Raw genomic sequence first — 23,786 nt, 5'->3', positions numbered from 1 at the left:
CCTCTTATTGCGCAGAACACTGCATCCTGCCCCGACGGGAGGGAGAGGAGGAGGAATCACAACTGCAGTTGGGAACGTTGCAAGCGGTCCCCCACAAATACGCGAGCTTTTTGGAGGTCTTCTGCGAGAAGGAGGCGGACAAGTTACCCCCTCACCGGCCATATGACTGCAGGATTGACCTCCTACCGGGGGCGACGCTGCCGAAGGGGCGGCTATACTCCATGTCTGAAGATGAAATGCAGGAACTCAAACAGTTCATCGAGCATAATCTGGAGCGTGGCTTCATCAGAGAGTCCAAGGCAGTGGGGGGCAGTCCCGTTTTCTTCGTGAAAAAGAAAGACACGCCCCAAAAAAGACTCGTTGTGGACTACCGCCTTTTGAACCAGATGACCAAACCGTCTGATTACCCCATGCCCAGGATTGACGACCTCCTCGCGACGGTGCGCAAGGGACGCGTGTTCACCAAGTTGGACCTGCGAGGGGCGTACAATCTCATCCGCATGCGGGAGGGCGATGAGTGGAAGACGGCCATGTTCACACCGCTGGGCACCTACGAATACAGAGTTATGCCCTTTGGATTACAAAATGGCTCTCACTGTTTTCAAGCTTTTATGCATCACGTGTTGGAGGGACTCCTCTACAAGACATGCGTCTGCTTCCTGGATGACATCCTGATTTTCTCTGACTCGCAGCAAGCTCACGACCGAGACGTGAGGGAGGTGCTCAGCAGGTTGCAACAACATAGACTGTACGCCAAGCTGGAGAAGTGCCAGTTCGACACGACGGAGGTGGATTTCCTGGGATACAAGTTGTCGGACAAGGGGATAGCCATGGACAGCACCAAGGTTCGTGCGGTATTGGATTGGAAGAGCCCGCGCAACCGGAAGGAGGTCCAGCGGTTTGTCGGCTTCGCCAACTTCTATCGCAAGTTTATCAAGGGGTTCGCGATGCAGACGGCAGCAATTACGGACACGCTCAGCTCCAAAAAAAAGAAATTCATCTGGACGGAGCAGGCGGAACAGTCCTTTCAAGCGCTCAAGCATCTCTTCGCATCGGAGAAGCAACTGCTGCATATCGACCCCAGTAAACCGTTGAGGGTAGAGACAGACGCGTCAGACAGAGCCGTGGGAGCTGTCCTGCTGCAGCGAGACCCGCAGGGGGTGTGGCGGCCGGGAGCGTTCTACTCCAGAAAGCTCAGCAAGTCGGAGCAGAACTACACCATCTGGGACAGGGAGTTGCTGGCCATTCATGCAGCTTTCAAGGCGTGGAGGCACTTCCTAATCGGCGCCAAGCACACGGTGCAGGTCTGCACGGACCACAAGAATCTGGAGCACTGGCGCACGGCTCAGTTCCTGAACCAGAGGCAGATACGTTGGGCGGAGTTCTTTGCTGACTTCAATTTCCGAATAGAGTACGTCCCAGGCGACACCAACATCATGGCGGATGCACTGTCCCGAAAACCGCAATACCTAGAAGAGGTGACGCCAGCGGCGGCCATGCACATCTTCGCACCGACGGCGTGGGCGTGTGCCTCAGCTACAGTAGACCTGGATGCGGTGCGACGTGCATTGCGGGACGACTCATTCGCGCAAGACAAGATGGCGGAACTGCTCAGAGGCACGGCTACCACGGACGAGTTCCAGGTGCGGGACGGCTTGCTCCTACGCAAAGGGGCTGTCTATGTACCAGGAGACGACCTTCGCGCCAAGGTACTGCAACAGTTGCACGACGCACCCACGGCCGGTCACTTTGGCACAGAGAAAACGATGGAGTTAGTCGCGAGAGACTTCTGGTGGCCCAGGCTGAGAGGGGAGGTCGCGGACTACGTCGCGAGGTGCGACACCTGCCAGAGGGCCAAGCCGGTACGCAGACCACCGGCGGGACTGTTAGAACCGCTGCAAACACCGTTTGAACCGTGGGAGAGGGTGGCCCTGGACTTTGTGACAGATTTACCCAGCTCGAGAGGCAAGACAGCTGTGCTAGTGGTGGTGGACTTGTTCACCAAGATGGCACATTTCATTCCGTGTGCGAAGGTGGCCACGGCGGAACAAACCGCCAAACTGTTCATAGATCACGTGTTCAAAGTGCATGGCCTGCCACGGTCTATACTGTCCGACCGCGGACGCCAGTTCATCTCGTCTTTCTGGCAGAAGCTGATGGGTTTTCTAAATGTCAAGGTCAATCTGGCATCAGCAAGACACCCGCAGACCAACGGGCAAGCAGAGAGGGTCAATGCCATCATGCAGCAGTACCTGAGATGCTATGCCAATCAACAGCCTGCGACGTGGGTGGATTACCTGCCGCTAGCCGAGTTCGCTTACAACAACACGAAGCACGTGTCCACAGGAGTGACGCCGTTCTTTGCCAACAATGGGAGGAATCCCAGAACCTTCCCGGGACTGGAGAGAGTGGGGGAAGGAGAACCACAGACGGCGGACGCGTTCGCGTCAGAGCTGCAGGCGGTCCACGATCAACTCAGACGGCAGCTGGAGCTAGCTAAGCACGCCTACAAGGTGCAAGCTGACAAGCACAGGCGGGTTGGCGAAGTGATCCAAGTGGGAGACTGGGTCTGGTTGGCAGCCCACGCAGTGCCGACCAGGTCACTTGCCAAGAAGAAGTTGGGGCACAAGCAGATCGGTCCGTACCAAGTCGAAGCGCAGATCAACCCGGTAGCCTTCCGACTGGCGCTGCCGGAGGGTTCCAGAATGCATCCGGTGTTCCACAGGTCGGTGCTCACTCCCTACAAGGCACCTCACAGGTTCCAGGAGCCAGGGACGGCGCCAAGGCCGCTCAGGGAACGGACGGAGACGCGGGAGGTGAAGCACCAGGACCACATCAACGAGGTCACGGAGATTTTGGACTCCAGATGGGGGGAAGAGGGGGTCGAATACCTCTTAGCCAGAGAGGGCACCCGGGCCAGCGCCAATAGCTGGGTACCAGACTACGCTTTGGAGGAACCCCTGCTCAAGGACGAGTTTCATGCCCTCTTCCCACACAAACCCATGCCAGCGAGCTTCTTCGACGACTGGTTGTTCACACCCACACTTTCTTCCAGCACGTTCCATGGATTCGACTCAGAAGGGGAACCCGCACGGAGCACCCGTTCCCCAGAAGGTTCACCGGCAGGTTCGGCATCAGGCAACTCGTATTGGTGGGACGATCGACCAGAGGAGCAATGGCGCAGGAAGTGGCTGGAGATGCCAGGTCGAGCGACCGACGCAGAGACTGACATGGACGTGTTCGGGGAGGACCTCGGGTTCGAGCACGGCGGTACAGAGATGGAAGAGCAACAAGTCAACGTCGACGACCGCGAGGGGGAAGACTCGGAGGTCTTCAGTTGGCGGCCACCCACGGGGAGCGACCTGTATCCAGCATTCCCTCCCATGATGAGGGAGCACCCAGCACCCACACCTGACAGCGGGGAGGGGGGAAGGGGGGGCTTCGAGGGGGGGATGGATGTCAGGGGTTCAGAAGCAGAGACGCAGAGAAGGGTGGAAACAGAGAGCGAGGGGGAGGAAGCCGAAGGGAGAATGAGTGATGATGACGACCCGAGATCTCCAAGCCTAAGCAGTGAGTCAGAGGACTCCCAAAAGGGAGCCCCAGTGAGCAGAGCAAGGGGGGGATCCGGGGGGACACCCCAGGAGGAAGGGAACAGAGGAGATTCAGAGAGCAGCAGCTGGAAGTCGGGACCCACGCTCAAGACTGAGAGCAGCAGGGAGGAAGGCAGCCAGGCATCGGGTTCCGGAGGCCGTCAGCAGGAGGGAGGGCACGAGTCAGGGGTGGTCACGCCCTCCTCAGAGAGCGAGGCAACGGTCAAGAGGAAAGTAGAGAGTTGGGCGCGCGCGCCAAGTTCAAATGCAGCGGAAGCTGGAGCAGTAAGCAGCCCGGAGAGTGAGCCAGGTCCCAAAGCCCGCCGAAAGGAAGCGGAAGGATCAGGGGGGTCAGCGTCAGAGGAGAGTAGAAGGGAGGAGTCCCAGGGGGGCAGAAGGACCCAGAGACGTAGGGAGAGGCGAAGGAGGTGGAGCAAGGCTAGGGTATTAAGCTGGTGTGCAAGAGGCGGGGACTCAGATGGGTCTTCGCCGACCTAGGGCAGAAGGTGTAGAGCTGCACGCTGCAGTTCGGAAATGAAACCTGTAACTCAATAAAGACTCTTTTAAAGTGGACGCTGTGTGGCGTGGTCCTATGTGAGCTGGGACCTGGTAGCAGCTCTGACAGGTAGGGTTTTGACGGGTGTTCAGCATCAGATGCTTCAGGGCGTGTGGAATGGCAGACCTAAAGGGAGCCTTATCCACTCATTACATTTAGGTGGATGTGTTATTTTCCCTCTCCAAATGGGAGAATTCATAGAAATAGATGAGTTTTAAATTTATTGGCGCTTCCCATTTTGTCCAATATGGAGCTTTCACATCTCTCCACCTTAGGGACTTACACTAACGGTTTCTCATTGGGAATTTGACTCATTTCCCCCCGCCCAGTAAAGGATGTGAAGCCTCTACTTCAGAAGAAGAAGAAGTGCAAAAGATTCCCTGCCGTCACCATGTAAGAAGCTGTTAGCCTGGACTTCCAGAGGTGTCATTACTGGCTGACTGTGATGCTTAATGCAGGCTTTCGCATACTTCCTGTATTCTGAATTCTGCCAGCTTGCGGTGACCGGTGGCATCTTTACATTGTCAGGCCTAGACTCCACTGTATTTTCTTCAGATATTATGCAAACATACTACAGAGTTAACCATGACAATGTCTTTTTGTAAGCAAACTCTGTGGAGTGTGGTGGAGTCTCCTTTTTTGGAGGTCTTTAAGCAGAGGCTTGACAACCATATGTCAGGAGTGCTCTGATGGTGTTTCCTGCTTGGCAGGGGGTTGGACTCGATGGCCCTTGTGGTCTCTTCCAACTCTAGGATTCTATGCTATGGTGAACTGACCCCAAATTTGTGGTTAGATACAATTACAAAGAATAATTGATTTCAGAGATCCCACCTTCATTCTGCAGCTAAAAGGCTGGAGTCCCTATAGCTCAGGGTCAGGCAGCCTTTAATTGTTCTCTTTCTGTTAGCCTTCCTTTGCCACCATAAGTGTACTCATTCCACACCACAACTGTAGGCAAAACTACTGGAGCAGTTTATAATTACAACCTTTTTTCTGTGCTTGCAGGTCTGTGGACATCAGCCCTACTAGGTTACATAGTTTAGCACAGCACTTTAGACACAGAAGCTCCAGTTTAGAGTCCCAAGGGAAGCTCGTTGGGTCAGAAAACGAGACGGGGAGCCCCGATTTCTACACCCCTCGGACTCGCAGCAGCAATGGCTCTGACCCAATGGACGACTGCTCCTCCTGCACCAGCCACTCCAGCTCTGAGCACTACTACCCTGCTCAGATGAATGCCAACTATTCCACCCTGGCTGAGGATTCCCCCTCCAAAGCCCGGGAACGGCAGAGGCAGAGGCACAAGTCGGCAGGGAACCTGGTCTCCTCCAATTCAGGGAGCATGCCCAACCTGGCTGCCAGGAACGGGACTGGCCACCACGGAGTCTATCTGCACAGCCAGAGCCAGCCGTCCTCCCAGTACAGGATCAAGGAGTACCCTCTCTACATCGAAGGGAGCTCCACGCCGGTGGTTGTGCGCAGCCTGGAGAATGACCAGGAGGGACACTACAGCGTGAAGGCACAGTTTAAAACATCCAACTCCTACACGGCGGGGGGAATGTTTAAAGAGAACTGGCATGGGGAGGAAGCGGACTCCGTCAGGCTGACCCCCTCCCGTTCTCAGATCATCAGGACTCCGTCTTTGGGCAGAGAGGGTCACGAGAAGGGGTCGGGAAGGACAATGGTGTCAGATGAGCTGAGGCTGTGGTACCACCGGTCCACAGCTTCCCACAAAGACCATAGCCGCTTGTCGCACACGAGCTCCACTTCGTCGGATAGCAGCTCCCAGTACAGCACCTCCTCTCAAAGCACCTTCGTGGCACACAGCAGGGTAACAAGGATGCCTCAGATGTGCAAAGCAACGTCAGGTGAGGAAGATGATTTGCACCCATATACAAGAGTCGTTCCCGGAAGTTCCACATGTACAACATAACCAAACCACCCCCACATCTCACTGCTCTGGTGGTGTGGCCTTCTGAGCAGCCCTAGGTCTGCATCCGTCACAATCAAATGACTCCTAACACAAAGACACAGCCAAATTACTCACAATCAGAGGAGGGCATTCATGGGTCTCTGCATGAGTCACTGCATTGAGCTTGTTGCTTTCTAAGCAGGAGCTAAACTTCAGTAACACAGGCAGAAACACAGGGACTCTCCTGAGGTTGGGTAATTCTTGCGCTCTGAGACTCTAAACTTTTCAAGTGCAGGTGTAAAGTGTGTCATCAGTTGTAATTCAGGAGAAAAAGCATGGCCCCAGCAATCAGCAATTTGGTAAACACTGGCACAGTTATACAATATGTGCTTTTCACTATCCATGAATGCCGATAGGGGGAGGAAGGGGCATGTTAGTCAAAGGTTTTAGCAATAAAGGTAGAAGTTCTGTTTGTTATTCACTTGTCATGTGAAGCAGGGTGAATCAACAGAAGGACAGTCCAAATGAGTTCTTAAAAGGTGATGAAAAAAGTACACGACTGTTGTTACTGAAATCTAAAACTGCTGCAACTGGTGCAACCAAAGGTGCAATCTTATCCTCGTTGACCTGGGAGTAAGCCCCACTGAAATCAGTAGAGCTTCTTTACGAGTAGTCATGGCCATGATACTCACCTGTTCAAAATCTTGCTTTTGCCCTGACTCATTCACTGGTCTCAGCTGAGCTTTTCTCTCTCAGCTCCAGCCCTCCCACTCCTCACAATATGAAGCTGTGTTGCATAGGTTAGTCAAAATACAGCATGTGAAACCCTTGGAGCACTCTAAAGCACTATATAAATGCTAAGCATTATTATTTAAAACTGAAGACAAATGGATTTCATTACCAAATTATGATGAGAATGCTCTTCTAATAAATTCTTCCTGAAGGAGCGTCTCCACCCCCATCGTTCCACCGGGACACTGAGGTCCAGCTCCAAGGGCCTTCTGGCAGTTCCCTCACTGCAAGAAGCCAAGTTACAGGGAACCAGGCAGAGGGCCTTCTCGGTAGTGGCACCCGCCCTGCGGAACGCCCTCCCACCAGGTGTCAAAGAGAGCAACAACTACCAGACTTTTAGAAGACATCTGAAGGCAGCCCTGTTTAGGGAAGCTTTTAATGTTTGACAGACTATTGTATTTTAATATTTTGTTGGAAGCTGCCCAGAGTGGCTGGGGAAACCCAGCCAGATGGGCGGGGTATAAATAAATTATTATTATTATTATTATTATTATTATTATTATTATTATTATTATTATTATTTTCCATTTTTCAAATGAGCTCATAAACAATGAAATCCTGGCACCACACAACTTTTTAAAAATCAGCAAAAAGGATGGCTTTTCTCCCAGTACAAGCAAAATCATGAAGAATGTTTGTTTATATTATATTAGGATTTACATCCACATTAGCTGTACTTGTAAAAGGCCACTTGCGTAGCTTTTATTTCTAGAATTGTTATTACTCAACAGGGCAAATTAAAAGTTAGAAGGGAGGCAAGGTAATTCCCCAAATTATTCAGAAGTTCTTTCCATGTTTTTACCAACTCACTCCAACCATTATACAACTTGGCAATCAGAATAAATCAGGAATTGAAACATTGGCCGGAATATAAGACATACCTGTAAATAAGCCGCACCTTTAAAATTCAAGGCTTATTTGCGGGTGTGGCTCACCTCCCAGCTCACGGGGGGGGGGGGGCAGCCGGCACTGTCCCCAAGCTGGCACCAGGAGAGGCTTGGGAGACGCAAGCGGGTTGTCCCGTAATTGGGGGGGGAGGGTGGCTTATATTTGGGCCAATGCGGTACTTTCACAAGACTTGTTCACCAAGGACTTCACCAAGTTATTTAATCTTTTGGTGAAATGGATAAAGTGTTAAAGTATTTTCAGAAATAAAATGTAAATGTTTTCCTTCTTTAATTAACTTAAGGCAGCTAAAATATGAAGTGTATGTTAAGAGTTTGCCCTGAAGGTACTGCTTTGGAAAACTTATTGTCTCTCAAGGTTCTGCAGTTGTTACTAACATCGCCAGCTGTGGCCCTCCAGTGTCCAATGGGGTCCAGTGGCTGGTGCTCCGTGGGGCTGAGTTGCAGGAGCAAGACAGCTGGCCCCCAGCAGCAGAAGCAGCAGCAGCAGCAATGTCAAGCTCCTGTTGACATTTGAGATGGTCTCTCATCTCCCTGAGGTTGAAGGAAGACAAGGGATGCTGTCAGTCCTTGTAGTCAGACACAGATAACTCCACGCAGACCTCCCTTTGAAACTGCATGAAGGGTGGGGGCTGGGGGGAGAGTGAGGAGGAGAGGCTGGATATGTTGTGGTAAGCCATGGCATGGGCAGCTGTGCTGCAGAAATAATTAACTTGCACTTATGAGTTTATACCAAATAATATGCCATGTTTCATCTCCGTTCCACGAGTTACTACTGCACAGACGTAACAGCATCATTGCATTCCAGTCCCCCTAACTATATTTGTGTGTGTGTGTATCTATATCTATCTGTCTCCATTTCCTTCCAGCTGCCTTACCACACAGTCAGAGGAGCTCCACACCATCTAGTGAGCTAGCGGCTACACCACCCAGCAGCCCACATCACATCCTGGCCTGGCAGACAGGGTGAGTATGGGCACAGATGGGCACTCGGTGGCGGCAAGGCGTTCCTTTTCTGACCCATCTTCCCTAGATGCTAGTCAAGCCACACATACAGCACAACCAGACGCATATCTACTCAGAAGTAAGTTCAGTGGGACTTACTCCCAGGTGAACGTGCCTAGGATCGGAGCTCTAGCGCAGGTCATTTGTTCTATGTTCCGCCCTGCTTGTCTTTATTACCCGTGCGGATGTCTTCATTTAATTGTAAAAGGGGAGGGGTGAGTCAACAAAAAGCTCCCAGTCAAATTCCCGTGGTCTGGACCTGTTTCCACAAGTTTCATTTTGTAGAAATCCACAGTGTGTGCACATTTGGAAGGAGTTCAAATTCAATCAAACACAGTGGAATTTAGCTTTTTGTTTTAAATGAAAGGCAATATTTGAGGCAGCTGGCAAAGGCCATTCCAGAAACACCATTGCAAATGCCCTCCTGGACCCCCCGCACTCTATACATGTCTGATGTTCCAAAGTGCTATTTCGGAGTTCGGTTAGCTGGCCATTTCCCACTGGACAGAACTTCTCTCTCCTGCTTCTCAGGAACAAAACCAATAGATAATATCCAATGTGGCAGAACACCAAACTTGGATGAGGGTTTGAAGCCTGCTCAGCCAAGCCCATCACAAGACGACGCTAAGCTGATCACCATCTCTTAGCCCAACCTGCCTCACAGAGTTGTGATAAGGTGCATGTATGACACTCTGAAGCAAGGGGAGCCAACTCTGTGCCCCCTCCAGATATTTGTTGAACTGCAACTCCCAAAAACAAGAATCCTGATTATTGTTTATGTTGGCTGGGGCTGATGGGAGTTGTGAGTCCAACATCTAGAGGGCACCATGTTGGCAAGCCATGCTCTATAGCCTTTTCAGACATTTTTAAGTGTGAGAGTTTAAACTACAGCAGTTTGTGTACCAGCCCCAATCCTCCTCTAACCTTTTATGCGTTGACCACAAAGACCTTCCAACCACATTCAGCTCCGTTAGAATCTCTGCAAACCATAAAGGACAGGAGGGGCAGACATTTGGCAGAGCAGCAGCACTCCTTGCCCCTACAGTTGGAGCCCTCCCACAGTCTCTTGGGTACCTGAACTCTGCAAATGATTCTTAGCCAAAGGGCAGGATGCAAATGCAGCAGACTAAGTGCTTGTTGGAAGCCGCCCAGAGTGGCTGGGGCAGCCCAGTTGGGGGGGCATATAAGATTAATATTACAGTGGTACCTTGGTTTACGAACTTAATCCATTCCGGACGTCTGTTCTTAAACCAAAGCGTTCCTAAGCCAAGGCGTGCTTTCCCATAGCGGTGGGAACTCAATTTACAAATGGAACACACTCAACAGGAAGAGAAACATGTTCTGCTTCCAAGGCAAAGTTTACAAACCAAAACACCTGCTTCTGGGTTTGCAGCGTTCTTAATCCAAGTTGTTCATAAACTAAGCTGTTCTTAAACCAAGTATTATTATTATATTCTTGCATAAATTTTGCCTCTCAAATGTTCCACTACCAAAAATAGTCCAGAGTCGGTGGGGTGCCTCAAAGTATGAGCTGTGTTTCAAATGCTGGGTTTAAAAGTATGGTCTGTGGTTCAAATGCTGGCTTTGAGCAGGATCAGTGGCTCCGCTTCATTGTTGCACGGGAAGCAATAGGGGGAGAATAAGGCTGTCATGATTCCCAAGAGTCTGCGTGAAGTGCTGTGAAAAGATGGGATCTGCTTTATAATGCTGGGTATTGTTAGTACTTAAAGAAAACAAGTCAAGCACCAACTTGCATGCCCGGATACATTAAAACATGGTAAGAACTGTGTGCTTTCTAGAGACAAGCTTCTTTTGTCACTGTGGGAATTGTGTTGCCTTGCCCAGCAAAAAAAACACCCCAGTATTTTGTTTTCTTTTTCCACGCCCCTTCCCCATATCCTTCACACACAAATCAAAGTGCTTAAAATTCTCCTTAGCGTTCTCCCTGTGTTACTAACTTCTTTTTGTCTTCAAAGATGATTCACCAACCTGTTTCTGGCTGGATTAATAAGCTCTTAACAAGTGTTTTGTGTCACTGTTTTTCTTTAACATCTCCTCTTCCCTCTTTCTCTTTTGCCTATCCTTTGCTCAGAGACGCTGCAGACAACTCACCCACTATGGATGAGTCTCAGTCTCCAACTCAACAGAGTACTGATGAATAGAGGTATAGTGAGGGGATGTTTTCTATATTGGACCCCCCCACCCCCCTCCATGCCTCTGCCCCTCCACCTTTTGTTTCCCTGTGGATTTTGTCTTCTTTCAAAAGCACCCTGTGCTAGAGTTTTATGGGAATGTGAATTCATTACTGGCTAGTTATTTGCATCCATTAGACCCAAAATATGAGATATGCATGATTCCAAGTTGCAGATAAGTGCTGTCTTTAAATGAGAGAGTCTTTTATGTCTACATCTACTGCGTTGGGGGGGGGAGAATCTGCCCAACCACCTGGAAACAATTTTTGTCATAGGCAAGGAGGCTTGTAAACCACCAGTGCCATTTTTCAATTAATAACCCCCAAATATGACCCGCTACAGGTGGTGTTAAACAAGGTTTCATGTTGTTGTTGTTGTTGTTGTTGCTGTTGTTATTATTAATAATAATATTTTAAAACTGTCTTAGAAAAGGCACCATTAAGTACTTTCTAGAAGCATACAGCTGCCAAGTTAACTGATTATTGACCATAGGTCTTCATTCTGTTGAGTTTCCATTAGGTTAGCCAACAAAGTCTTATCTGAAGCAGCCTTCGCCAACTTGTTGCCCCCCCGATGTTTTGGACTTTAACTCTCACTCCTGTGCCAGGACACCAGGCTGCTGAATTCGGATCTAAATACTTCTTGTGATGGATTACTAAATGCAATTTTTATGCACCTTGTTGGGGGTGGGAAATTGCAAGCCAGGAAGTAAAATGCAGAAAAATACAGATTCTAACAGTTAGACCTATGCTTAATTAAATGTGTGTAAAACCACTAGTGACAAAAAAAAGTCCCCCTGTACAGTCACAAGTATTTATTTATATTTGCTAACTTAAAGTAACATCTCCCCGGGATAAATCACATGCAGTTGCTGTTGTTTGGTGTCAGATTTGCCACCAGTAATAAGAAAAATTAAAAAATTGTCCAGTAGCACCTTAGAGACCAACTAAGTTTGTTCTGGGTATAAGCTTTTGTGTACATATCTGAAGAAGTGTGCATGCACAGGAAGCTTATACCCAGAACAAACTTAGTTGGACTCTAAGGTGCTACTGGACAATTTTTTAATTTGTTTCGACTGCGTCAGACCAACACTACCTGAACCAGTAATGAGGTTACCCTAGGTGTGTCATTTCCCCCCTCACTTTGACAGTGTACCCTTCCAAGCAGACTGATACATGGAAATTTATTAGGTGAAACCTTTTCCCAGCATGGAGTGCAGGTGAGAGCAGCTTCAGTAGGTCAGGCTGTTGTTTAAAGCCTAGATTTCTTCTTGGGACAGTGGGAGGAGTCTAAATCTCATGAGCTGGGGAATAGCGCACAAGAGGGGGCCAAACCGTAACGCAGTTACAAGACACTGCTTTATGCATGCTCCCGTCTCTGAATGCTTGTGTGCTTGCATGTATCTGTCCACTCCTCTTCCTTCCTTCCTTCATCTGGGCATGCCCTTCCCTTCAAAGAGATAAGATGTTTGCTCCATGATTGGCCAAGTTCCCATTCCTCTGATAGTTACTATTGCTCTGGGCCAATGATGTACTTTAACTTTCAAAAACACACAAATCAAATAGGGTTTACTATTTAAACAGTGTGGCAAAATTGATGTGATGGTGCTTGGTTAGCTTTAGACGCCAATAGCTTTAGACTCAGGATTACCCTGAGAAAGGTTTCACAGGAGGCTGGGTGGGGAACCTTGTTCAGGCCAAGGGCCACATTCCTTTCTGGGAGGCCTTTCAAGGGTCCTGTGATGGTGGTGTGCAGGGCCAGAAGCAAAAGTGAGTGGTGCAGCATGTGACTCTTACTTTTGTGCAGAAGAAGTCAGAGGTTTCTATATTTCTTGGTCAGACCACACCTGGAACACTGTGTCCAGCTCTGGGCACCACAGTTTAAGAAGGATGTTGAGAAGCTGGAACATGTGCAGAGGAGAGCAACCCAGATGATGAGGGGTCTGGAAACCAAGACTGATGATGAGTGGTTGAGGGAGCTGGGTATGTTTAGCCTAGAAAAGAGGAGACTGAAGATGATTGCCATCTTCAAATATCTCAAGGGCTGTCACATGGAGGAAGCTTGCTCTCTCCTCCTGCAGGGGCTAGGACCTGAAAATATGGCTTCAAGTTGCAAGAAAGGAGATTCAAACTAACCATCAGGAAGAACTTCCTGACAGTAAGAGCTCTCCTTCCTTGGAGGTTCTTATGCAGAGGGTGGGTGACATCTGTCGTGGATGCTTTAGCGGAGACATTCCTGCTTTGCAGGAGTTTGGAATAGATGACCCTTGTGGTCCCTTCCAACTCTACGATTCTATAATTGTATGGTTCTCTGTGTCCTGTATCCAAGCAACCTAGTTTCTACACATTCATACACCTCTCTCTCTCCTCCATCCAGACAATCAAGGGGCATAATCAAGAGGCATTCCAGCTGGGGAAGAGTTCTGATGGCCTCATTTGGCCCCCAGCCCTTAGGTTTCCCCACTCATCTTACAGCAGCAATGCACATGAAAGTTACCAAGAGTGTGTTTTCTCCACTTCTTCAACCTCCATTGCTCTAGTCTCTGAGGTTGTAGTTTTACTGCCTCTTCCCAGTGTGCTAATTTGAGTTTCTGTCCCTTCTCTCTACAGGAGCTGCAGTGATAGCTGTTACTTGGATTCTCCCCTCTATCCAGAACTAGCTGATGTCCAGTGGTACGGACAGGAGAAAGCCAAGCCTGGGACTCTCGTGTGAATCCCCTTGACCTCAGCTGTTCAAACGCATCAATGCCATTCTGAAAAATCACCTCACTGCCTCTCATTTGCCTTACACTGGCGCCTGATACCAGCTTCAAGTCAAAGCACTTTTTGCATAAGGCAACTGAAGATGATATTAGAAAAACAGATCCATCCCCAACCAGTAGCGGAAAACGAATTCCTTCACTCCTGGTTATTTCAAACTGCCATGTGCCTCACAGAGATCACCCCAGAGCAGAGGGCAAATTTACAAATAACTTGGATGTTAAGAACACCACAGGCAGTCAATTCAAACCATTCAAGGTTGCATAAGCCTCTTTCTTTGATATGTACAACTGTTCTAACATATATGATTTGAACTCTAAAGTCAAAGTACTAGTTAACGCTAATGTGACAGCTATCATGAAATACCCTTTTCATTGCAGAAAAAGACTGTAGGGAATAGAGAATGATCCTATCATTTCAGAGTGAGCCAGAATACTGTACTGCAACTGTTCTGTGCTGCCAAAGATTTCAGTAGCTGTTTTATGATGCATTTAAAAGTATCCATTTTTTTCAGAAACAGTAACGCTACTATTCTGTAACTTGCCTTCCATCTTGATGCTCTAAGCACCACTCTACTATGATGATACGCACCCCACAACCTGGGCAGATATCATCTGAGAAAACTCTGAAAAGAGGAACAAGGGCAAGGAATTGCTTCTTTTTAACGTTCCTGTGATTAGTTGCAAGTAAAACAACCAATAAATTTTTCAGAGGATTTCTATGATCAGTTGTGAAGTAAAATGCCAAAAAGTGTTGTTTTGTTTAAAATCAATTTGCCTAGAAAATGTCTCACATCGCGGAAAAGCACACCATGTAAGCTTGACAGCAAAATACAGTAATACTTGTGTGGGGGAGGGCTTATTGACTGGCCAGGGAAGTGAACTATGCTTCAAAGAGGAGTGCTTGGCAGTTTTTATTTGTTTACGAGCAGTTTAGGTTGTTTTCCTAAGATGAATCATGAAGAGATTACAAAAGCTTTTGACACAAAGTATGGTTGTCTGCCAATACCAAAAGAGAGGAAACTACAAGTTTACATGTACACTTGAGCAATGCTTTTTTATACACTTCTAGAAAGCCATCATACTTCACAAGGCCTCAGTACTTTTATAATGAACTAATGCACAAATTTCTAGGTCCCCGGTCAACTGCTAGTTTGCTGGAGGACCACCATGGAAAAGGAATGGCCAGGAAGAAGCAAGGATCATAACAACCCTCCCAAGCCCATAGACCACCTCCCAAGTCTCAATGCCACTAGTATTTTGCCCCTGGATGGACAACAGTGAGGACCAGAACGCCCTTTTCTGGTGCCACCAGTTGCTCAACCCCTGATCTGAACAGATAGGAGAGCAGGCACACCAGGTCTTCACTATGGTGCGATGATGCTGTTGTGCCACCCAACGGCCAAGTGTCTTGCCCCCCCCCCTCCCCAAATGTTATGTTTGTGTGCAAGCAGCTGACAAACTGAAGAGAGGCTCTAAAAAGAAAAGAAGAAGTGCCCTAAAGGCCAATTTTGTTGAAGAAAAAAAAGAAAGATTCCACAAACACAAGAAACCTAAATTCTCCCAAATGGAACAAAAGAACTACTGCTCTTCCAAGAAGGAATGGTAGAAGATTTTGCACCCTTAAGTAGGGCTGGGCAATATCTGATATATCATCAGCTAAACATTGCAATATACCGATCTATCACAAAATAAGGCTGGAGCTATGAAGAGGCAATGGCTGGCTTCATGGTTTTTCTTGCATTGTGATATTTGCATAGCGTGGTCACAGACACACACATGATTTGTGATATATTGCCAGGTCAAAAATTATGAAGCCAGTTTCAAAATATGTACTTTGAGCCAGTTTTAGACGATATATTGATATATCACCCAGCCCTACTGTTAAGACTCAGTAAGGGTCTGTCTAAAAGCAGAGAAAGAACAAGCTAAAATCACAAGCAAGAGTGAGATCACTGAAGCAAATAGCACAAGAACAGGTTGTCTTATTTCTATTTCATATTCATCAAGAAGGCATTATGTAAACATCCACATCTTAAGCCCTTATGTCCATATGCCATTGTGATGAACAGAACAAATGACATTTCATTTGAAGCAATAACCGCAGTCCGTCACCAAGTTAGGCTTAAGCAACACTGAAGTCCAAGCACCTTAACAATTACAGGTTTGCAGCCAATGTTGCTTTTAAACATCTCATCTTAAAATAAGATTGGAAAATGTATTGATTTAGTCTCTCTTAAAAATGAAGTATCAGCAAAATAATAAACTATGACAATAACATGCAACTTAAATGGTGTCGTCCTAACGTTTTACCAAGGAAATTCTCCAAAGTTAATGCTTCTTCTCTCCTACACGCTGCCCCTCTCTTTGTGTGTCTCTGTGTGTAGTAGTACCCTCTGCTAGCAACATCCAGCATGTGGCTTCACAAACCAAGACAACCAACTAGATGCATCCTTCTCAACTTAAGTACCGTATTTTTCCGTGTATAAGACTAGGGTTTTTTTCTAAAAAATAAAGTCAAATATTAGGGGGCATCTTATACACAGATACATCCCCCCTGGCGCCGCCATTTTCTTAAATCTGAGTCCCCAAAAATACATGGGGGCGTCTTATGGACTGAAATATACGGTATGTGTAGTATATGGACTTAAACTGGTTTAACATTCATTCCCTCACTGTGGAGAACTATAGTTCTCAGCATATGAAAGGACTGCTAACAGAATTTGCAGCCCCTTCATTAAATTACACTTCCTGTAAATTCTTTAGCAGAAGCCATGACAGGTAAAACTGGTAGATTACTGATTAAACTCACCTTCCAGGCTCCATCTAAACAACTTGATTTGTTTTAATTTGTACCTGAAAAGTGAATCAGAATGCTTGCCAAAATCACCTTAGTAAACATGCCAACAGTAATGGAAATCACAGTCCCCCAGTCTAGCTAAAAAGTTATTTGTGACTAGTTTGCTTCACTGCTTAGAATCATAGAATCATAGAGTTGGAAGAGACCACAAGGGCCATCGAGTCCAACCCCCTGCCAAGCAATGGTCACACCTGAAACCAGATGGACTGGGGCTCCTTTTTTTATCGGGCTGTTTGGATGTGATCCTGATGGACCAATAGTTCCCATCTGTTACATCCTAATGAGAACTGGCATGTTATTTTGCAGCAATACTGGCAGCCCTGAGTCAATAGAGAATGGGCTCAAATTTCCAGAAGCAGAGTAACATTCTCAAGGGGGTGGGAGGAGGGCCATGTTGAGTAGGGGAGAGCAGGGTGTGTTTCATTTTTGTTTTTTTAGTCAAGGCACTTGTGAGCCAGTCTGGTAGTAAAGACAGAAATTAAGTAAAACAGGTTTTACTGTTTAACTCAATTCAGTTATACAAAACTGTACATAAAGTGTTAATCAGGAGATTAACATGTTTTGAGTATGATATGAGGGGTAAACCATAGCTATTGTATACAAGCACTTGACTACCCCCACTAATAACCCCCTTGAATTTTGCTTTGTATCCATGAAAAGGTCCCTCATCCAATATTGCATTTTGTCCGTATGTACAAACCACCACCCTGGCAGGGTTTATTTTTAAAATATTATTATATGCAGTTGAGTGTTGGAAATGTTGGGGGGGGGAGGTCCAGTTTGTTTTGTTTTGTTTTCCCACCCCAGTATTAGTTTTAGTTTTGGACATAGCAAACCCCAATCAGGTGCTATCAGATGACCAGTTACTGCTTAGTTAACTAGATGTAAAGTTTTACATATATATAAATATATATATATATTAATGTCAATAGTTTTATTACAAGTTGAGCAAAATGGACTCTAGTTTAAAATAAGGGGGAAATTAGAACTCTTCTGAAATGGACTGTAGAGCATGTAAAATGATTTTACTGAAACCTGTGCAACGGTAATCAAGGGGAAGGAAAAAATGTTATGTTGTAGAGAAGTTTGCATAATTTTTTTTTACAAATCTGCTTTTAATTTATTCTTTTTCTATTAAGAATTTGTATAGTTACCTTTACATTTTGCAAAAACAGTGTTGTCAACACTTCCTTATTAAAGCATTTTCAAGATGAAATTTGGTGTCCGTAATTTTTTCTGCAGTATCCAAGGTGACTTTATGAGCAGTCTCTCTTAATTTGGTGGTGCCCACTCCTAGTTGTGCATACTGGCTCAGTGCACACGACACATTAAACAATAGTTTAAATCGTTTCTGTGAATGAGCAGTGAGTTGTTCCAGTCCTGCTCCCCAAGCATGTGGAAACAAACCAGAGGCTAACTTGCTGTTATATGTATGACCCTGCACTCTTCTAACAAGCCACAATACACCGAGATTTCCAGTGATGTGAGAGCCAGGCCCCTGCCTTCCGTCTTGCATCACTGGCTTCAAACATTAGTGCCAGCATTTGTGCAAACCACTTTTACTCTTTTATATCCATGTGCAGGAACACTAGATGGTCGGTAACTAAATTTAGGATAAAAATAGAGCCTAAAGCTACAATACTACCAAGCAAGATTCCTCTCTTTGAGAGGAGGGTTCCAGCTTATGAAACTATCCCCTCCCATCCTAAAGTCTTATTTATCAAGATTCAAGCGAAATCCTTCAAAACGTTTCTGCTCAACTGAAAAACAATTTTATTGTACTGTATTCATCAGCTAGTGATGGCTATCCAGGTTGTCCCTTGTGTAGAAGGGCAACCAGGAAATTTTTACTCTCTTATTTGTCTTTTATTTATTTTCTTAAGGTACAGGTTGTTGTGTACTTGAACACAAGCTTGTGGCTGCCATTCAGGTCAAGCCCAGAGACAAGGAGCCTCCCTCAAGCCTGGGATGAAAACCCAGTTGCCATAGCAGATTTCTCATTAAGATACTCCCTTAGCCAGGACAGCTGGAAATGCTTATTTTGCAGTTCCTGTGGTTTCCAGTAAGGTGCCATTCCACAGATTGCTAGAGGATAAACTTAATTCTGACACAGGATGCAATATCATACAGAAAGCTTATTTTCAGGACCACCAGCCAGGAGAGAAAATGCCCATAAAGGAAAGCTTTCCGGGAGAAGTAGCTTTTTCCCACATTCAGCAATGCTGCCATTGCCTTCCAGAATTTAAGACATTTGCTTACATAGTCTGTAAAAGGCACATCCCCAGTCCAAGTCGCACTTGCTACAGCTAGCATGTCATCCCTCTTGTGGGAGCTGAAATATCTACTCATGATCTTTCCAAGACCCTAAGGACTCTGCTTCTCTTTTAAAAGATGCTCCTCCTTAACTCAGAGCATGTACTGCCGTTTTCCTTCAGGACAAAATTATAGTTCTTGTAAATCACAGACACCAATGTTTCTAAACATAGAGTATAAAACCAAGGCTAGACTAAATGGCTGAATTTGGAAACCACTGGGGCGAGCCATGGAAGACAGTTGCGACATGAGAAATATGTCCTGCTATATTAAATCCCCTTGATGTGTACAAAACAATTTACAACCCACCAGCATTTTCTTCACAGCATCTTCTTGTCCACTCACCAGATATTCCCAGCCTAATCAGCTACAATGCTGCCTCCCCTTAGCCAAAAGCTCCTGCTTACTCTTTTTAAACTCTACATGTTTCTGTACCACCTCCTGGGCTTTAATACTTTAGACTGCAACATTTTCCAGGCCTAAGAAGCTTCAAGGGAATAGTGATTTTTGTTTCTTTCTGACGACGTCTCCAATATATTTATTGAAAAGAACCACTAGCCAAGCAGTTACATTATACTTTTATAGGCAAAACTGCTACCTCCTCCTCCTCCTCTCTAAGGCTGGAACATTACCTTTGCCACCAAGTGCAGCATTCCCAACCTCTTGTGTTGGCTCTTTGCAGGGTGAAGCAGCAGCCAAGTATAGCAAGGGGTGCTCGGCTCTGCCTACATTTACAGCATTTCAGAGGCACCACCTCTCCCACCCCAATGAAGGGGGATTTGAGATGCCCTTGCTAGCCAGGTGGAAACAAGCAGCAGGAAAAGAGCCTGCAGAGGAAAGCTGTGCGCAGGAAACTGTGGTCCGCGTGTGCGCACAACCCCTCCTGCCAGCAGTTTTCTTCCCGCAATCTCACGCCCCTAAAAAACCAAACAGAAGGTTGGGAATCCCACATTTGTCACTGAATGTGTGTACCTTTGCCCTACTCTGACTGAAGCTTTTCCAACACATTATAAAGATTCAAAGTAAAGTTATAGTTTAAATTCCCATTTAAAGGCAATTAACTGAAAAAATATGGAAGCCAGGCTTATGGTGCCAGCAAGCAAAAAACCAGCCCAACTCAACACTTACTGACCTTAGTAAGCAACCAGCATCTCAAAAGGCCCTCTGCAAAAATCCTCAGAGGGAGTTTCTCTCAACATACTGCAGGAGAGGTTTTCTAGAACAAGATACCCTGCCCCTTCCCAAATTCATCTTTAAAACCCTGCCCTGTGCCATTTTTGGCATTGTTGCTCTTTATATTCTTTTGAACGTGTGAGAGCTTTTAAAATAAAATATTGAGCAAGCTAGGACAATACACCAGTTATCAGGAAAGGAGATGCTAAACCACTGTGTGAAGTAAGCACACCACTGCCTCCCCACCCCCCCCACCCCCAGTGCCTCCAGGAATGCGAGAATGTGCCCATAAACTTGGTATCATCACACTCTGGAAACAAAAGTCCTGTCAGGGTTCAGGCCTCATCATGGGACTGAAACTGCCTTGGTCGCACTGGTTGATGATCTCCGGCGAGCTAGGGACAAAGGTGAGAGTTGTTTCCTAGTTCTGCTGGATCTCTCAGCGGCCTTTGATACAATCGACCATAACATCCTTCTGGACCGTCTAGAGGGGTTGGGAGCTGGGGGCACTGTTATACAGTGGTTTCGCTCCTTCCTCCTGGGCCGTGTTCAGAAAGTGGTGGTGGGGGATGAGTGTTCAGACCCTTGGGCCCTCACTTGTGGGGTGCCTCAGGGTTCCGTCCTCTCCCCCATGCTTTTTAACATCTATATGAAGCCGCTGGGAGAGATCATCAGGGGGTTTGGACTGGGTGTCCATCAATATGCAGATGATACCCAGCTCTACCTTTCTTTCAAATCAGAACCAGTGAAGGCGGTGAAGGTCCTGTGTGAGTGTCTGGAGGCGGTTGGAGGATGGATGGCGGCTAATGGATTGAAGTTGAATCCTGACAAGACAGAAGTACTGTTTTTGGGGGACAGGAGGCGGGCTGGTGTGGAGGACTCCCTGGTCCTGAATAGGGTAACTGTGCCCCTGAAGGACCAGGTGCGTAGCCTGGGAGTCATTTTGGACTCACAGCTGTCCATGGAGGCGCAGGTCAATTCTGTATCCAGGGCAGCTGTCTACCAACTCCACCTGGTATGCAGGCTGAGACCCTACCTGCCCGCGGACTGTCTGGCCAGAGTGGTGCATGCTCTAGTTATCTCCCGCTTGGACTACTGCAATGCGCTCTACGTGGGGCTACCTTTGAAGGTGACTCGGAAACTACAGCTAATCCAGAATGCGGCAGCTAGACTGGTGACTGGGGGCGGCCGCCGAGACCACATAACACCGGTCTTGAAAGACCTACATTGGCTCCCAGTACGTTTCCGAGCACAATTCAAAGTGCTGGTGTTGACCTTTAAAGCCCTAAACGGCTTCGGCCCAGTATACCTGAAGGAGCGTCTCCACCCCCATCGTTCTGCCCGGACACTGAGGTCCAGCGCCGAGGGCCTTCTGGCGGTTCCCTCATTACGAGAAGCGAAGCTACAGGGAACCAGGCAGAGAGCCTTTTCGGTGGTGGCGCCCGCCCTGTGGAATGCCCTCCCATTGGATGTCAAGGTGATGGACAACTACCTGACATTCAGAAGACATCTTAAGGCAGCCCTATTCAGGGAAGCTTTTAATGTATGATATTTTAGTGTTTTTTTGGTTTCTGTGGAAGCCGCCCAGAGTGGCTGGGGAAACCCAGCCAGATGGGCGGGGTACAAATAATAAATTATTATTATTATTATTATTATTATTATTATTATTATTATTATTATTATTACTTTACCACAGTCCTGTAAGAAATCCAGTCTTGAATGCCACATTCTGGAGAAACAGACATTCTTCTCAGAGTTTTCTATCCGGCCTCCCAGACAGATACTGGAGTAAAGAGCCTCCAGTCTTCCATGAAAAGAAGCTGCCACAGCAGCATTCACCCTATAATCTCTGCCTAGTGACTAAACAGAACGGAAACAGATCAAAACCCTTTTAAAAAATGCTAATATGTTTTATTTGCTGCTTATTCAGTTTCCTAAAGATGAAAATATCCTGAACTGGCAGAACTTGAATTGTTCATAAGGTACAACAGGATCAAACCCCATGAAAACCCTGCCAACTTCAGCGCATGCAAGAATCTGAGCTGAGAGAGACTTCCAGAAGTTTGTCAAATGAACTACGAAGACAGCTTCAACCATCCTGAAAGAGAATAGTGCACCTGGACTATCAATACAGTATTCAGAGACCAAAGCACCTACATATTTACAAATTAAGAACCTCCTACACTCTATCTTCCAGCCATACACAGCAATAGAATCTCAAGTATTCAAGTGGTCCTGAATAACCCTCCCTCACACAGTAATTCCTAATGTCCCAAGTTGTTATTAAATAATCCGAAGTGCCCATGAGGTCAAAGTATCCACCCACACAAGAGAGGCTGCCTGGTGTGTCCTTGAAAGATTAAATGTTGTGGACTCATGTCTTTCCTATCAACCTCTGTGAAAGGAGAGAGGGAGGAAAGTGTACTGTGCTTCTTGCTTCAGAGGTAACAATATTGTTCCAAGTCTCTCCAAGTGAAAGCACAGCAGAGGTGCACACCTTCAGAGGAGGCTGCTTCCTGCATCTCTGGATGAGTTACTGTTCTGGGCATGCTTCCTGCCATTTGGGAGTCATGCTTGTATTCGTGGTCAGTGCACAGCACACAGGAAAGCAGCGAGTTTTACTCCTAATTATTAAAAATAAACATTTGTGGCAACAAGAGTGGTTTTGTCTCCATTTTAAAGAAAAGGTTGCCTGAACTATCAGAAATATGGGAAACACAGTCTTACTACCATTATTCTGAACAAAACTGATGTACATTTGAAGAATTTAAGCTGCAAGACACATACTTGGAAGTCAGTGTGGATACTGTTCCGTAAACTGTCACAAATTCATTCAGCTTCAGAGCTGTAATGGAAACATCATGGGCCAGAGAACCTTGGCTAATCTGCATACTTTAGCTATTTGCAATTAGCATGGTTAGCATTGTTATCTGCATGAACATTATGGATGCCAAGGAACAGCTGGTGTAGACATTTCATGTGTTCTGTTAGCCCTCACATCAACTAAGGCAGGCACTGAATTAACTTAAAGGCATTAAAAGTGCTGTTGAATGCACCCTCAGAACTTACATTTTCATATTTTTCTGCAAGCTGAACACTAAACACTTACTCAATGTTTTCATCGCAGCCTATGTCCTGAAAATGACCTCTCAATCCCTACCATGTACACAGTAAGAATGAACAAGTATAATTAAGCTCAAACTGCTGAACCTAACTGCCTCAATGACTTTTTCCTTCCATATAAATCTGCTCTTGCTTTTGAGATCCGTTTTGAAAGACCTAATCTTATCAACCTGGACTATTAGGCAAATGATCAGTCTATGTTTGGTGTGTCACATTTCTGCACATATTCATTCTTAAATCCATTCCATTCCATTGTTGCATTCATCTGTGCATTGCTAATACACACAAAATACTACCTAGAGAGCATTCTGTAAGCAAATACTTTATCTTTTACATATAATTTTATTGAATTTCCTGTTTTTTTACGAAATTGACTTCAAATTAAATAATTGCATTGTTTCATGGATTGACTTCTCACTCACACCTCCAGAGTGTTTTTGTTCAAACTCTTTTCTACTGTGTTATATATCAAACTCTTACCTTACAGAAATCCCTCTAATACAATTACTTTAACATTTTTTCTTCCGCTGCTCCCATCTCGTACATATTTTATCTCAATGTATGCCTTCCTAAAGTATCTTAAAATACACATTTCTGCTATTTTTTGAGG

General features: G+C 46.4%; 1 protein-coding gene across 8 annotated transcripts in view; it reads left to right on the top strand.

Moving 5' to 3' along the window:
- Nucleotides 1–15,998, top strand: part of FRMD4A (FERM domain containing 4A) — a 466,163-nt gene extending 450,165 nt beyond the window's left edge. For 7 of the 8 annotated variants that reach the window (XM_082240073.1, XM_082240077.1, XM_082240078.1 and 4 more), the window contains 3 exons: nucleotides 5,152–6,011; nucleotides 8,622–8,718; nucleotides 13,559–15,998. In XM_082240073.1, coding sequence (XP_082096199.1) covers nucleotides 5,152–6,011; nucleotides 8,622–8,718; nucleotides 13,559–13,661 — 1,060 coding nt within the window. In that variant the 3' untranslated portion in view covers nucleotides 13,662–15,998. Of the gene's footprint in view, nucleotides 1–5,151; nucleotides 6,012–8,621; nucleotides 8,719–10,849; nucleotides 10,922–13,558 lie in introns of all 8 variants that reach the window. The other variant, XM_082240074.1, reaches the window with a different exon arrangement.
- The last annotated feature ends 7,788 nt before the right edge of the window (nucleotides 15,999–23,786 follow it).

Source organism: Podarcis vaucheri, assembly GCF_965113315.1.
Source record: "Podarcis vaucheri genome assembly, chromosome: 10".
Taxonomy (NCBI): Eukaryota; Metazoa; Chordata; class Lepidosauria; order Squamata; family Lacertidae; genus Podarcis; species Podarcis vaucheri.
Note: the sequence above shows the minus strand (reverse complement) of the source record. Positions and strands in the feature narration are given on the sequence as shown.